The following is a 16,206-nucleotide window of genomic DNA, read 5'->3' on the forward strand; positions in this document are numbered from 1 at the left end:
CGGTACTTTCACTTAAATTCAGAGCCACACTTGGTAAGGGCTCATGAAGCAGATTTAGCCCCAAACAGCAGCGCTGGACCATCTGTGCTAACACCCCCGGGGAGCCCCACCATGCTGTTCCTAGCCAAGGTCATCCTCACCCTGTGGGTCTCCTGGGCTCGTGGACAAGGTGAGTTGACACTGACGGGAAGATTTAGCTCCTTCTTAAGTAGGACTTTTCCTTTTTCATTTGTTTTTACTTTTTAAAAATCCTCACCGAGGGTGTATTTTCCAATGATCTTTAGGGAAAGAGTACCAGGGAGGGAGAAGGGGGAGAGACAGTGATGGGAGAGACACATGGACTGGGTGCCTCTCCCACAAGCCCCAACCAGGGCCCGAGATGGAATCTGCCACCGAGACAGGTGCCCTTGACCAGGAGTTGAACCCACCGGCTAGGGCTATTTGATGGTAATTTACCACAACTTTGGTCTCTGCATTCATGAAGGGACAATCTCTGACAATAAGTCATTTGCAGGAATGATGAAAAATACCAAGACCTGATAAATAAAAACCACCTTTGGCCCAATTCATTCAACCCTATGCAAACTGCATGTTTCTACTGATTCATAACATGGAGTGCCAATATGGAATTATTATTCATCTTCCAAACCTTAATGATGGCTTCTAACAGTAGGAAAAATGTGGCCTCACACGCTTGTACAATCTCAGCTGTTCCTATTTTGGGTAGAGACACCTGCCCTGGCCATGTTTTAACAGCACCGTTTGCTGTAATGGAGGTTATGAGAGTAGGGAATTACAATTTGTCAAGGGATTTATGCCCACTGCTTGAAAGCAATCACCAGCAATTCTTCTATTCTTAACTAATTTAACACAATTCTCCCAATAGTATTTGGTTGGTCTCTTAGGGAAAGCTGTGTTTTTGTATGTATCTCATAGCTTTTGACTTCATACATTGGTGTTAAGTGTGGCTGTACTGTGAAATGAAAACTAGATACGTAGACTGGACTGCAATGATAACATGCAAATATGACAGATATAGCAGATTAAAGTGAGAGAAAAACATGTATTAAAGAATATATTTCTTGATTTCAGAGAGGAAGGGAGAGGGTGAGAGAGTTAGAAACATCCATGATGAGAGAGAATCATGGATCGGCTCCCTCCTTCACCCTCCCCGCAATGGGAATGTAGCTTCCACCAACCTGGATATGTGCTCTAAGCAGCAATCGAACCCTGACCTCCTGGTTCAGAGGTCAAGGTCAACGCCTGAGCCACACAGGCCAGGCAAAAATAAACATATTTAAGGCTCATTTGAGGTTCGTGTCGATTAACATCACACACTGCCTACGGCAGACATATCTTACTTATCACTGCGTCTAGGTGGTCACAGATGTTTTCTATTAGTTATAATATAATCGTTGTGAATATACATGTAAGGACAGGGTGCTCATTCGAATGCCCTTTTGCTGTTTGGTAAGAAGAAAGAAATGACATTCACTGATTCTCGTGGCCTTGATGATTTTCATGTGATTTCTGTATAATTCACATGTCCCCTTACTTTTCAGAATCAGCATGTGACCCTCCAAGAATTGCAAACAGTCACTTCTTTGCTGACAGGAGCAAATATGAACTGGGACACGCAATCACATACTCCTGTAAAAGTGGCTTTTACCCTTCCCTCGGGGGAAATACGATAAAATGTACTGACAAAGGCTGGGTTCCTCCTCCAAGATGTATCTGTAAGTTCCCTCCATATCTTGACCCGCTTCTTAATTCTGCAATTACTTCTCTTAAACTTAAAAATAAGGGTAATCTGCCTGGCCTGTGTGCCTCAGTGGCTGAGTATTGACCTACGAACCAGGAGGTCACCATTCAATTCCGCATCAGGGCACATGCCTGGGCTGTGAGCTGATTCCCAGTGTGGGGTGTGCAGGAGGCAGCCAATCAACGATTCTCTCTGTCCATTGATGTTTCTCTCTCTCTCCCGCTCCCTTCCTCTCTGAAGTCAATAAAAAATAATGAAAAAATTAAGGGGATCTCTTAAGTCCAAATCTTGGCCTCACTGAGAAGGTAAAGCAGAGGGCTTCAAGGCAGTCTTTGATTTCCAAAGTCTCCAATCTAATTAAGATCAAAACCACATTTTTGTTAATAAAAACTTTTAATTTTTTGCTATTCACTGTTAAATATGTGTATGTGTATGTAGGAATAGACATTGATTGGCCAGATTATTATGATCTCTGAACGCATAATAATCTGGCCACTCAGTGTATATCCTGTATAATAAAAGGCTAATATGCAAATTGTCCCCTGGACCAGGAGTTAGACCAGCAGGCAGGCTGGCCAAGAGCCTGTGTCCTCTCCCCCTGCCAGGTAGGCTGGATACAACCCATGCACGAATTCATGCACTGGGCCTCATACACACACACACACACACACACACACACACACACACAAACACACACTGAGTGGCCAGATTATTATGCCTTCAGAGATCACAATAATCTGGCCACTCAGTGTGTATTTCTCTCACTAATACTCTAACATGTGAATTAGAACACTGGGTAAGAACACTACCATTCAACACCTGGTACATTAGACATTGATGTCTGTGTAAGAAACGCCCCTGAACATACTGCCTCATACAACAGCCCCCTCTGTGTCAGCGTTGGCGGGGTCAGCATTTGGGAGCCGCTTCCCTGCTCAGTTCTGAATCGCTCCCTGCTGTTGCCTGTTAGGGTCCCCGAAGGAGGAACGCACGAGGCCAAAGTGGTAAGGGATTATCCAGCCTTGGGCAAACTACAGCCCGCGGGCCGGATCCGGCTGTTCTATCCAGTTCTCTTGCTCTCCCCTCCGCTCCTTTACTTTGAATGTATATTAGTTCACACAAACACTCCATCCATGCTTTTGTTCCGGCCCTCCGGTCCAGTTTAAGAACCCATGGTGGCCCTCGAGTCAAAAAGTTTGCCCACCCCTGGACTAGGTCATCGGATATCAGATGGCTGAACCCCAAATTGACGCCAGCATGCAGGGACAGGGAGTCGGAGAGTGTAAAGGACTCTACGCGGCTTTTTCTGGACGGAGAGTTCTCTGGGCAGGTGCGATTCTGGGAGAGTCCAGAGGGGAGAGAGAGTGGTCTTAGCAAGTGGAACGTGATGTGAGGGGAAGGGAATGTCCATTGTGAAGCGGTCTCAGGTCAGTCCGCAGGGGACGGGGTATCGATTCAATTATTGATCCGACCTCACACTGCCCAGGTAGTGGGGGGTCGGGGGGTTGGAGGGCTGGGTGCAGCATGTGCTTCCAGGGGCCCCCTCCCAGGGCGTGTGCAGGAGCCTGCACATCTGTCCACCTGGGCGTCTCCATCGGTGGCCTGAGGGGAGGTAACCCTCCCCGGAGCGAGTGACCTGAGGGCCCTGGAGGCGCCTCCATGGCATTGATGACCTGGTCACACAGGGTCCCCTCAGCCACGTGAACTCTTCAGAAGAACATCCCTAACTCCGGCCTCACTCAAGGGAGGGGCACGGGGCTCCCTTGTATGAGGGGGATGAATGTGGGAGACGTTGTGCACCTTCTAAAGCCATCCCCTGTCACACAACGCCCCTCAGGCCACAGGGTATTTCATTCCTGGGGGGTTGCCCCTTTCGCGGTGTTTTCTGTCTCTACAGTCTCATTGCTGTTCCTTGTATACCAGTTCATTGTCAAAGGGGCCCACACTTAGCTGGATCTTCCATGGATGACAAGAGAAATGATACACATAGCAGGTCAATGGCTCCGTGTTCACTCAAGGCCAAGGCCAAATGAATGTGGACAGTCAGGTACCTTAAAGAGGAGGCCATGACCACCGTGACACAGACCTCAGTGAGCATAACAATGACAAGGAGAGTGACTATTTATGTAGATAACATTGACCTACAGTGTTGTGTTACTTCCAGGCGCACGCTATAATGATTCAGTATTTGTACACATTGTGACATGATCAGGGAACAAGTGTTATTCACATCATCTGAAGGTTATAACTTTTCTTGTCCTAGAAAGCCTAACGCAATGAGTGTAAGTATGGGCATATGAGAATATAACTCATCAATGAAACAAGGTACCGCTCAATGCGTTTTTATTAAGGTAAAAGATTACTTATACTGTGTTTTGTTTGTTTTAATTGCTAGTTAAGCCCTGTGACTTTCCAGACATAAAACATGGACGCCTATTCAGGGAAGATAGATATAGATCATACTTCCCAGTAACGCCAGGACAATGGTTTCCCTATTCCTGTGATGAAAACTTTGTGACTCCTTTACAAGTCAAAAGGGATCGCATGGCTTGCACACGAGATGGATGGTCCCCGAAAGTGCCCTGCCTCAGTGAGTGAACCTCTGTGTCCTGTGCACGTGGCCATAGTTCTGAGTGGAGAGAGCCACCATGAGCACCCCTGAGCCTGGCGGGAAAAGTAGGTGGGAGGACGAGGCTCTGAGCAGAAAGACCGATACTGGCTGTCTCTCTCATCCAGGTTCTTCATTAGCAGCACGAGAAATAGAAATGGATATTCTACAAGCCTACCTATAGCATTTATGCATATTTCAGTTGTGGAAACTACAGATAAATACCATTTAACATGGATTTTAAAAATATTTGGTAGCAACTGTAGTGTTTCGTACGTTATGGGCGACTCTTGGATGTTTATGCATTCTAATTTAAATATTAAAAAGATAGTTTTTAATTTATTTTGACCCCACTTATGTGTTTTTATCATCATTTTATAATTCTCAGGACAATGCATTTTCAATTATTTGGAAAATGGACATGGTCCAGAAAATGAACAAAAATATTTGCAGGGCGCATCTGTAAATGTTCATTGCTATCCTGGCTACACACTTCCAAACCAGCAGACTTTGATGACCTGTACGGAGAATGGCTGGGTCCCTCCGCCCAGATGCATCCGTCTCGGTAAGAAAACTGGTCGAAGAGCCAGTCTGTTTGTGATTGTCTGAGACTCACCTGGAGTAACTGAGGCAAAGGTTTCTGTCACCTTGTTATTTTGCCAATGGCCCTCCGTGGCTTTATTTTTTCAAGGGTGTATGAGTGGAAACTCCAATATCTTTTTTTTTCTCTTTTATTCTTTATTGAAAAACATTTTGAAAGTTCAGTATAATTAAATGTTTAGACATTTCTATATTATTTGCTCACCGACCGGGGGTCATTAAGTGAAAAATACATTAGACTCTTTCAAAAGCTCAATCTTAATATTGAACTCCGTTGCCCATGTTCGGTGTCCAGATTAAAATCATAGAAATGAAGTGGGAACACAGTGTGTCTGCTAGGGTGTGGGGCCACGCATTTTCTGAATGACAGGAAAGGGAGGTCCTGGTCACCTTACCTGAACTTACCCACACTCTCTATTACTCTGTTACTAATGGCTCATATTCCGTCTTGAAGTAATGGCTGCTTTTTGGCGTATATGTGGCACATGCTTTGGGGTAGAAAGGGTGTAAAAAAGGCCCCTATATTGCTGGTTTCTGTTCCAGAGAGAGTTTTGAACTTTCTTCTTCTCCTTCTCCTTCTCCTCCTCCTCCTCCTCCTCCTCCTCCTCCTCCTCCTCCTCCTCCTCCTCCTCCTCCTCCTTCTTCTTCTTCTTCTTCTTCTCCTTCTCCTTCTCCTTCTCCTTCTTCTTCTCCTTCTCCTTCTTCTTCTTCTTCTTCTCATTCTCCTCTTCCTCCCTCTGCCCCTTCCTCTCCTGTTCCCCCTTCCCCTCCTTTTCCCCTTCTCCTTCTCCTTCTTCTTCTCCTTGATCTATCAAGGCTTGTTTGCCAATGACTAAGGCTGGTGTGGGGAGCCATTGCACAGATGAGCTTATTCAGGGTCTGGCTGGAGAAGGCCTCTTTGGCCTCTGTACTAAGTGATTTGTGCTTAAAGACCTGTTCCCATGTGACTGATGAACATGCCTGTTTCCAGTGCTGTGTGTGCCCTGGAATCTGGGAATTTGTAGTTTCCTGGCAGGTCTTTCCTCTGCTAGTTGTGCTCTGCCCATTCTCAGGGGGTTCCGCCCTGCACTCCAGTGGGGTGTATTCACCAAAGAGTCTAGGGATGGCCGTGCAGGTTTGTAGAGCTCTCTCCCTCATCCAGGGCTCTTTCCTCTCTGCTTATGGTCATTCAGCGTTGGGTGGTGTCGGCCTCTTTGGGAACGCCGGCGTTGGTTTCTCCTATTCAGCAGGACTGACACATCTGCTGGGGTTTTCCCTTCCCCTGCTGTGAGCTGGAAAATTCCCGCCTCCCAACAAAGCCCCACTGAGAATGGAGATCCCATAAGTTGACCCTATGTCTCGGGGACCTAAGTTAGGCACTGGCCGTGTCCATGTGCCTCACAAGGTTGTTTTCACAGACTGGGCTCCGTTTTCTCATTGTCTTGGGGCTGGCCCCTCTTCATTGTTCTTTCCTTGTGTTTATCCATTTTAGTGCATATTTTCAATGGGCCACCTTTTGACTCTGTACATTTTCTCTAGTGTTTGGCTTCTAGTTGATTCCTGCTCAGATGTTTCTGTTTTCCAGTTGGTTTTTCCTTTGTCAGCACGAATGGGGTGTAACCGAAAATGGGAATCGCATATGTGTGTAACGCGGACAGCTTGCTATTTTGACATAAGCACACGTAGTGACATGACCACCAGATCGAGCTGCCTAGCACATCCATCACCTCACCTAGGTCCCATTGCTTCCATGGGTGAGAGCACTTAGGCTCCGCCCTCTTAGCAATATTGAAACCCAGGCAGTCATAGGAGAGGGCCTGTTGCTGGGAGAGCTCTGGCATGCTGGGGGCTTCCAGATTCACAAGACAAACCGATTTTTCATAATTTCTTACAAGGCATCCTGAGTGTTTCAAATCTGGCTTAGTCCCCCCAGATGTTTCCAACATCTAGATTTAACATTTTTGGAAACTCATAACCTACTTTCTCCGACACAATGCTTTGGATGATTAGGAATTTTCCAGGTTTTCGTTGTCAAATGCCTTATTTCTTATGTTGTGATGTTGTGTGAGTCGTTAGGAAACTGTTTGCTGACCATATGCTTACCTTTTCCTTTTGCTCTCTTCCTTTTAGAAGCATGTTTAAAGTCAACAGTAACAATTGAGAATGGAGTTATTTCTGACTCTGAGTCTACATATCCCTTAAATAAAATAGTAAAATATAAGTGCAAACAAGGGTATGTAACAGAAGATGGTCACACATCCGGGTATATTACATGTCTCCAGAATGGATGGTCAGCTCAACCCAGATGCATTAGTAAGTCATTCATGACTGTGGTATCCATTATTTTATTGAACAAACGTTTACTTTAACTGATTTCCTTTTTGTAGGGTGGTGGAAGCTGACGTAGCTCTATTTGAACAAGCTAAATAAGGAATTTGTGAGAAAATACATGTAATTTCCTTTTGTCTTTTACAAGGAATTACTAGTAGGGTAGACAGAAGTCCATCTTTCCGTTCAAGGTTTATCCACCGCAAAACATCCTGAGATTTGCACACTGCCTAGGGAGGCTGTGTGTTCCGCTGTGAACTCACCCGCTTTGAGCTGAGGTCCGGCCCTGTTGCACCTGTTTTCAGGTGATCAGACTTTCCTTCCAGAGGCTTTGTTCCTAGACCTAGAAGTTCGTGTGTAAGTGAAATGTGGGCTCACAGCACACAGGTTTCGAGGAATGTCACTTGAGTGGTTTCTGTGTTCCATGCTGCAGGGAGGTCCTTTTCTGAGACATCACTTCCTGCAGGAACCCTACGTGAATGGGTAGGGAGTGGAGACTGTGACATGCATGTAGACAGATGCAGAGTCACTGCCGGGAGAGATCTCTCTGCTCTATGGCCTCGGAGTTTATGAACATTCCCTACAACTGTTTGCTCATTCTGTCTTGTTCATCCCAGCACCACGCAGTGGTAGTTTTCATTCCCTTTAAGTGAAGTAGACATTGAAAATGTCCATTCCTATTGTTTTCATTGCTTTCCATTTGATAGTTACCATGGGAACCAGCCAAAGAACAAATGATGTTGCATCCATATCAGACCCATTTATATTAAGTTGTGATCAACTATTCATTACAACACTCTTACTAGGAAAGGAAAAAATATCTATTATTTTTATAATTTCATTTTACCTTTTTTTTTTTTTTTTAACAATTTAAGGTAGCTGGCTACAATGCATGTTATAAAATTGGAGGCAAATTACTTAAACCTTTATTAACATCACTCCAATATAGTGTTAGTGAAAATTAAGACCATTTATTAACGTTTTGCTTTCTTGTACTAAATATATAGAACTATCTTTACATTGGATTGTGATAAGTATAAGAGAATATACAGTCATTAAGGAATATCTCAAAAAGCTAAATTAGCATGTGAACTTTAAAAATTAGTATGTGTTAAAGGAGAATTTTATAGAATGTTTAAAAATTTACTCTCACTGTTGAAAAATATTTTTTTTGTTGTTGAACCAATTCATTTTTTTCCTGGCATATATGTCACAACTGCTAATAACTTTGGCATCTAAACTCAAAAATGCTATTCTGCTTTGCCAAAAAAAGTACAATGCATCTATTATGGCCTATTTTATTTCTAGCATGAAATAAATATCTAAGTTTAATTGCATTGAGAAAAATGACCTTAAAATAAATATTTTGGATGATTTAAGTGATGGTAAAACTGCTGTGTAGAAATACATGTTTTTATGATAAAAAGCCATTTCAGGACAATGATTCATCACTGTTCTCCTTAGGTTATATGTATCTATAATAATAAAAGCATAATATGCTAATTAGACCAGACAACCGAACAACCTTCCGGACCTCCTTCTGGATGAAGCTGGGGCTACGAAGGCCAAGCCCCTTGCACTAATTTTGTGCATCGGGCATAATTTATTAGCACATGCTAGTGATACAGTTTTTTTTTATTGGAATGGAACTTACCTAATTAAATTGTCCACTAAATAATATTAGAAATGAAATACTCAATTCTACTATGCATTAGAATCTTGTGATATGCCAATATTTGAGGATGCCAGAGCCAAAAGTTATGGCACGTGGTTTAAGCTCAATGACATGTTGGCCTATGAATGCCAGCCTGGGCAGCTAAAAGAGTTCCCTTTCCTGCACCTGTTATATGGGTTGAAATACTTTACCCTGATCACTCAAAAACTACTGCATACTAAAAACATTTATGTGTATTAAAAAAAAAAAGACTGTGTTCAAGAAAAACTAAACCTTATGCTACAGAAGGTGGGAAGATTGATTAAAAAAAAAGAAAAGATATTAGTTCTTAGATTTTAAAAATATTCTTTTCCATTTCATGGACTCCCTTTAGTGAAAAAAACTGAACCCTTTGCAATTCACTTTTAAAATCAATGTGGATAAATTTTCAATTCTGAGAACCATTAGGGAAAGGACGATGTTTTATATAAATACTTGGATCCTGTATCCAAGGCCTACAGTCTTTCTGTAAGACTCACACTCTTAGTGGTAGTATGTGTCCTACGTAAATACATATATTACCTCTTGAAATCACAGGTGGTGTTGTCCTTCAAATGATAACATGATATCATTATAATAGTATATTTTAGTAAAAGCCAGTGCCATATCCACAGTTAAAAATACATCAGACTAAAGGTTCCTAACCTATAGTTAGAGGGTTTGAATGGTAGGGAAAAGGATATGTAAGAAAATCTATCCTTCATGTTATGTAACTCTTCCAGCCCAGAATCACACTGATTCAGAGAATTGTCACCTGATACTTCACTTATCCACACACCGATGGTAAAGTTTAGTATTGCCAGCATGAGATTGTCTTAGTTGGATTCTACATGATATGGCATTGGAAATACAATGGTGGCCTTTATTTTGCTTTAGAACTTTGTGACATGCCAATATTTGAGAATGCCACAGTCATATTCACTGGAAAAGCATTGCTACCCAATGACACGTTGGACTACCAATGCCTGGATGGCTACGAAAACAAAGATGGAAACGCCCTGGGATCCATGGTGTGTGGTGAGGACGGCTGGTCCCACTTGCCAACCTGCTTTAGTAAGTGTTTTGATTCCAGCATTTCCTTTTCCAAGAATTGAGAAGTCTGCATGTATGGAGTCCTCGCTTGAGTGTGGGGATCTAAGGCATTTTGAACAACATGGTGGTTACAAGATTTAAAATGCAAAAGAGGGACAATAGTTTCTGTTCAGCTTTACATGAATAGTTTCCAACAAAACTACAATTTTTCTCTTCAACAGTTAAAATGCTCTTTTTCAGGATCTGCCGACAAGTGTGGGCCTCCTCCAGCGATTAGCAATGGAGACATCACCTCCTTCCCATTGGAAGGGTATCCTCCAGGGTCAAGAGTGGAATACCAGTGCCAGGCCTACTATGAGCTCCGGGGTCCTAAAGATGTAACCTGTAGTTATGCAAAGTGGTCCGAACCCCCGAGATGCATAGGTAAGTTCTCAAGAATCTTCTGGATCCTGAGACCATGAGGGTGATGTTTATGAGCTCGCGTGCGGTCTACTAGTCATGGAGTCAGAGTCTACAACTGTGCTCACCAACAGCTCTCCGGCTCAATGTTTCACATTGCAGACTTGTGTGTAGGGCTATGAGCTTGGAGAATCCCTATGTGAACAATGATAAAGGTCCTTTAAACAGGAACATTGGGAGAGGCTCATTCTGATACATTAACTGACCCCACAGTGGACCATACCTGACTCATCCTCTCCTGTGTATGTGTCCCCTTCTGTGGGAGATTATAGCAACCCCAGTAAGTCCAGGACCGGAAATCAAAGTTACCATACCCAAGTCAGAATAGTCTGGAAGTAGCTCCAACTAGGTTATATAGAAAAGAAAGTATTGAGTTTCCAAGGTAAGTTCTAAATCTCAAGTTTAGATGGTTGAGTAGATGGACAAGTCTAAGATATGTCTCCCAGCACACACAAGACTTGTTCCTCCCACAAAAAATAGAAAGCAATGTCCATTTTATGGGGACATGAAATCAGTTCTGTGACAGAGGTAAGACTTTACTTGAGTTGTGGAATTGAAATTTGCAGAGAGCACTTAAGATTATCAAAGGAACATCCATCATCGTGTAAAAAATAACAGAGACATATGGTATATTAAAGCAAGGAGGTAAATTTTTGCTTGGATTAGTAAAGTTAAGAAGGAAAGATCAGAAAAGGTGTTTGACAGCTATGTAGAACCTACATAATATATACTTTCGGATGTAAACAGCATTTGCATGTACTGAGGAACATTGGAAAAAAATGTTAGATTTTTAAAAAAATTTGTGTCATATGTGTTATTCTATCATGTTTCATCATGTAATAGTTAATGGGATGTGTTGGAACAGAGCTTTTAGCTATGTCTAAGGCAGTGGTTCTCAACCTTCCTAATGCCGTGACTTTTTAATACAGTTCCTCATGTTGTGGAGACCCCCAACCATAAAATTATTTTTGTTGCTACTTCATAACTCTAATTTTCTACTGTTATGAATAGTAATGTAAATATCTGTGTTTTCCGATGGTTTTAGGCGACCCCTGACAGCTGTTCTCAACCTGTGGGTCGTGACCCCTTTCACAGGGGTCGCCTAAGACCATCAGAAAACACAGATATTTACATTACGATTCATAACAGTAGCAAAATTACAGTTATGAAGTAGCAACGAAAATAATTTTATGGTTGGGGGTCACCACAACATGAGGAACTGTATTAAAGGGTTGCGGCATTAGGAAGGTTGAGAACCACCGGTAAGGTCTTATCAATGTCAATGATGGCTAAACTAGAATACAAAATACTTGGGTCAAGAGAAGAGAAATAGGAGTTCATGATATCTTCAAAATTTCATATATGACTAGATAAAGATGTCTTACAATATACAATGGAGTATTACTCAGCCAGAAGAAGAGATGAAATACTGCCATTTGTGACATCATGGATGGACCTTGAGAATATCATGCAAAATGAAATAAGTCCGGCAGACAAATTTGAACTATTGATTTCACTTATATGTGGGATACAAAACTGGAACAAACAAATAAGAAAAACAGACAAAAACTCATAGGCACAGACAACAATATGGTGATTATCAGAGAGAAGGGGGGGCAGTAGTAGAAGGTAAAGAGGCTCAAACACATGGTGATGGAGGATGATTTGACTTTGGGTGGTGGGCACACAAAGCAATATACAGATGCTATTTCATAGAATTGAACAATTGAAGCCCGTATATAATATTATTAATCAACTAGAGGCCAGTGCACGAATTCGTGTACCAGTGGGGTCCCTCGGCCTGGCCTGTGGGATCAGGCTGAAACCAGCTCTCCAACATCCCCTGAGGGGCCCTGGATTGCGAGAGGGTGCAGCCCAGGCTGAGGGACCCCACCAATGCATGATTGAGGCCGGAGAGGGATGCAGGAGGTTGGCTAGGTGGGGAGGGACTGTGGGAGGACTCCAGGGTGTGTCCGGCCCATCTTGCTCAGTCCCGATCAGCCAGACCCCAGCAGCAAGCTCACCTACTGGTTGGAGCATCTTTCCCCTGATGGTCAGTGCATGTCATAGTGACTGCTTGACCGGTTGACTGTCTGCCCCCTGGTGGTCAGTGCACATCATAGCAAGTGGTTGAGTGGCCTTAGCATATCATTAGCATATTATACTTTGATTGGTTGACTGGCCGACCGGACACTTAGCATATTAGGCTTTTATTATATAGGATGTCATACCATTAAAAATTATATTAGTTATGCTTATATGCATGCACAGACACTAGGGGAGGTGAGGGCATGTGTAGGGGGGTAGGGGAGGTCAATGGGGGAAAAAGGAGACATATGTATTACTATTTGTAATACTTTAAACAATAATAAAAAATTTAAAAAACTAAATTAAAATTTTTAGCATGTACGATTTTCTACAATGTAAGAACAGTTTGCCTATAGAAAGAAGACAAGGTCTTAAACTTTAATACAATATATGAAATGTTGCCCGCAGTCACATTATAATAGCAATACCCTAGAAACTCCCTAATGTCTCTAAAAAAAAGTCTAAGGAAGGTAACACTGCATTGATTTTACAAATGGGTCGCAGTGAAATAGTGAGGGGATAAATCTTTGCATTTAGCATAATGTTCTCCAGTTCCATCCATGCTGTCCCAAAGGGTACACTTTGCTTCCTTTATAGGGCAGCATCGTATTCTGTTGTATAAATGTCCCACAGCTTTTTTATCCACTCATCCACTGATGGACACTTGGGGCTGCTTCCAAATCTTAACAATTGTAAATAACACTGCAATGAACGTAGGGGTGTATACATAGCTTTTGAATGAGTGTTTCAGGTGCCTTCGGATAAATTCCCAGAAATGGAGAAAGACGAGTTCCAAAGGATGTCACGCATATGTGGAATTTAATGAACAAACTGAACTACAAAGCAAAATAGAGACAGTTTCCTAGATAGACAGCAGGCAGACAGTTCAGGTGCAGGTGAGGGGGGTGGGGGGCAGAGTAGAGGGATTGAGCAACAAAGAAAAAAAGAGATAATTCATGGTCACGGGCAACGGTATGGTGATTGTGGGTGGGAGATGGCTGGGCGGAGGTGGAAGAGGGCATAGTGGGGAATAAATGGTGGTGGGAAAAGAGAATAAAATAAAAATTAAAAAAAGAAATTTGTGTATAATCATGTTGATATTCAAAACCTCTCTACATGCATATGCTTGCATCCATGCAGCCTGCCTTTCCTATAGAGAATGAAGAACAGCTAGCTAGCAGATAGATAAATATGATGGGTGGATGTGGGTAGGTGGATGGATGTAGAGATATACTTACGCATATATGTCTATTTATTTAGTGGTATCTTGTTAGAAAATTGTTCATTAGAAATTGTGTGATTTCCTATGGCTCTCTTTCCCCGTTTTGTGGGCATAGAGAAAAATATTAGCATCATGTAACCCAGCAGAATGAGACTGAACTGGGAGCATTTGTAGCCACTGCCAGCTGAGTGGCACATGGACAAGGAAGAACCATGGGCACCATGGAGCAGGCTCCCATGTCCCCTGGATAGGAAGTCACCCTGTGGGTGCCCACATCCCACAGACAGAGCCAAGGCCATGGGGTCACACTGCCGGTCCACACGCATCGTCCACCTGATGAGCTCTGTGACCTTGGACAGGTGTGCCTGACCCTCCCTTCCCCTCAGCCTCCTGGTGTGTGAGGAGGAGCAGCTGCCGGCTGAGGAGCTGTGAGGGCCCACAGATGGGGCGGAGAACAGGACTCGGCCCACGTTGATGATGTACCTTAGCTCTTTCGATAACTTCATCCTCTAAGCTAGTGATTGGGTTGCAGGTTTATTTGTTTATAAAAGGAAAGATTCCTAATTGCTTTTATTCATTTCTTCTACTTTCAGATCCCTGTGTAATATCAGAAAATATCATGAATGCAAAGAACATACAGTTAAAAGGGAAAGATGACAAACCCTATTATGTAAAAACAGGGGGTATCGTGGAATTTATGTGCAAATCGGGACACAAGGAAGTGACGTCAGAGGAGTCATTTCAAGCCGTGTGTCGGGAAGGGACCGTGGAGTACCCCACGTGTAAATGAAGAAACCCTGTTGCCCCAGATATGTGGCCGGCCCCACCGACTGCTTCTCCTGCCTCAAAGCTTGCCAGTCTTCTGGCATTTCCTGCTCTTCCCTGTGGAAGATATTTGTATGGTACTTAGTTTTATGTTCTTTTTTTTTTTTTTAACCGTCAGATGCATGTGTAGTATCAGAAGAAATCACGAGAAAACATAACATACAGTTGAGATCATTAGATGTGAGAAAAGATTTTACAACGGAAGATTATATTGAATTTGTGTGTCAACCTAGTTGTAGTGAAGTGCCACCATCATCTGCATTCCAAGTACAATGTCAAGAAGGAGAACTGGAGATCCCCACTTATGAACAAGATGATAGTATCTGCCAGGCATACCATCAAATGATGACAATGATGATGACAATGAATAATAGAAAATTCATTCAATTCACTCAGAATTTCTTATTATGAATCCAATTCTTCTCAATTTACTTTTCTGGTTTGGTTTAACCCATTTTTATTCATTAGTCGGAATTTGTGTTAAATACTCTGTAGAAGATGTCATTGTAACCTGAGACCAACCAACCAAACACTTCTCATAAGCATCTCATTAAAATGTGACAAACCAAAATGCTATGTGGGGGCATTTTAGCATTCTTTCTTTCAGAGGAAAGGGGAAAAAAAAATGCTTGTCTTCATCTTCACCTTAAAATCACTTCACAAACATGTCAAAAACAAACTATGTCATATCCATGTTGGCAATAGATGGTAGAGGTTATTACGTAGTTTTGCTTATCTATCCGTAGCTCACTATACCCCCAAAATGATGAAATGCAATATCTTCCACATATTCATCTAGCAAACAAGTCATAGAGAGGTATTAGACTCTAATCAGGGGCATAGCTATTGTAACATGGACATGGAAGCTGATAAAAATAAAATATCGAGTATAAACACAATCACTCAGTGTACTATGAAAAGTGAGCCAACGTTTACAGAACAAATATTGGCAGGAAGCACAATGAAACACCTACCATAACTACAGTTCAATCTATAATAATAAAAGCGTAATATGCTAATTAGACTGGACATCCTTCCAGACGACCCTCCGGACATGCATCGGGCCTCTAGTTTAGATATAAGAGGCGTGGACATTGGGGTTCAATTCTTATATCCTCCCATTCCTCTATCTTTAACATATATCACCTCTGAACCACAAAAATATGTTAATTTAAAATAAATACATACGAAAAGGAAGATAATACAGGCTGAGAAATATAAAGAACTCTTTCAGAATGATGTGGGCATATGGTCAGGGTAAGCTGCCGGAAGTGAAATTCGTGGATCAACAAGCAATTCCATAGACATTTCCACTTCTTTGCACAGGGGGCTGTGGTCAACCTGTGAGATAGATTAATACATGGTACCTCTGTGTAGTTGAAGGTGCATTTTGTTATGAAAGTGCTTATTTACAATGAAGATATTTAAGGACCCTTCCTTTTGGGTTTTTCTCTTAACTTTCTCATTAAGATACCCGTCTCTTTTCCCATTATTATTATTATTATTTTTGTTTAGAAATAATACTATTATCACTTTTAATTGCACTCTTCTGTGATATAAATCAAAAGTATTTTCCAAGTTGTTAACTG

At 42.2% G+C, this 16,206-nt stretch overlaps 1 protein-coding gene across 2 annotated transcripts; it reads left to right on the plus strand.

Moving 5' to 3' along the window:
* On the plus strand, nucleotides 1-16,206 carry LOC308238640 (complement factor H-related protein 3-like). Of its 2 annotated transcripts, XM_080650859.1 has the most exons (8): nucleotides 1-169; nucleotides 1,563-1,736; nucleotides 4,158-4,352; nucleotides 4,759-4,935; nucleotides 7,080-7,262; nucleotides 9,868-10,044; nucleotides 10,264-10,446; nucleotides 14,386-16,206. In XM_080650859.1, the coding sequence occupies exons 1-8, from the start codon at nucleotides 112-114 to the stop codon at nucleotides 14,580-14,582; spliced, it is 1,344 nt and encodes a 447-aa protein (XP_080506985.1). In that variant the 5' UTR covers nucleotides 1-111; the 3' UTR covers nucleotides 14,583-16,206. The 2 variants fall into 2 exon arrangements, with proteins under 2 accessions (XP_080506985.1, XP_080506986.1); XM_080650860.1 differs by lacking the exon at nucleotides 1,563-1,736 and having other exon boundaries at nucleotides 17-169.

This window comes from Plecotus auritus, assembly GCF_963455305.1.
Source record: "Plecotus auritus genome assembly, chromosome: 14".
Taxonomy (NCBI): domain Eukaryota; kingdom Metazoa; phylum Chordata; class Mammalia; order Chiroptera; family Vespertilionidae; genus Plecotus; species Plecotus auritus.

Coding starts and splice junctions, on each gene's coding strand:
- LOC308238640 (XM_080650859.1), top strand. CDS start 112: ATGCTGTTCCTAGCCAAGGTCATCCTCACCCTGTGGGTCTCCTGGGCT. Junction 1,737..4,157: donor TCCTCCTCCAAGATGTATCT/GTAAGTTCCCTC, acceptor TTTAATTGCTAG/TTAAGCCCTGTGACTTTCCA. Junction 4,936..7,079: donor GCCCAGATGCATCCGTCTCG/GTAAGAAAACTG, acceptor TCTTCCTTTTAG/AAGCATGTTTAAAGTCAACA.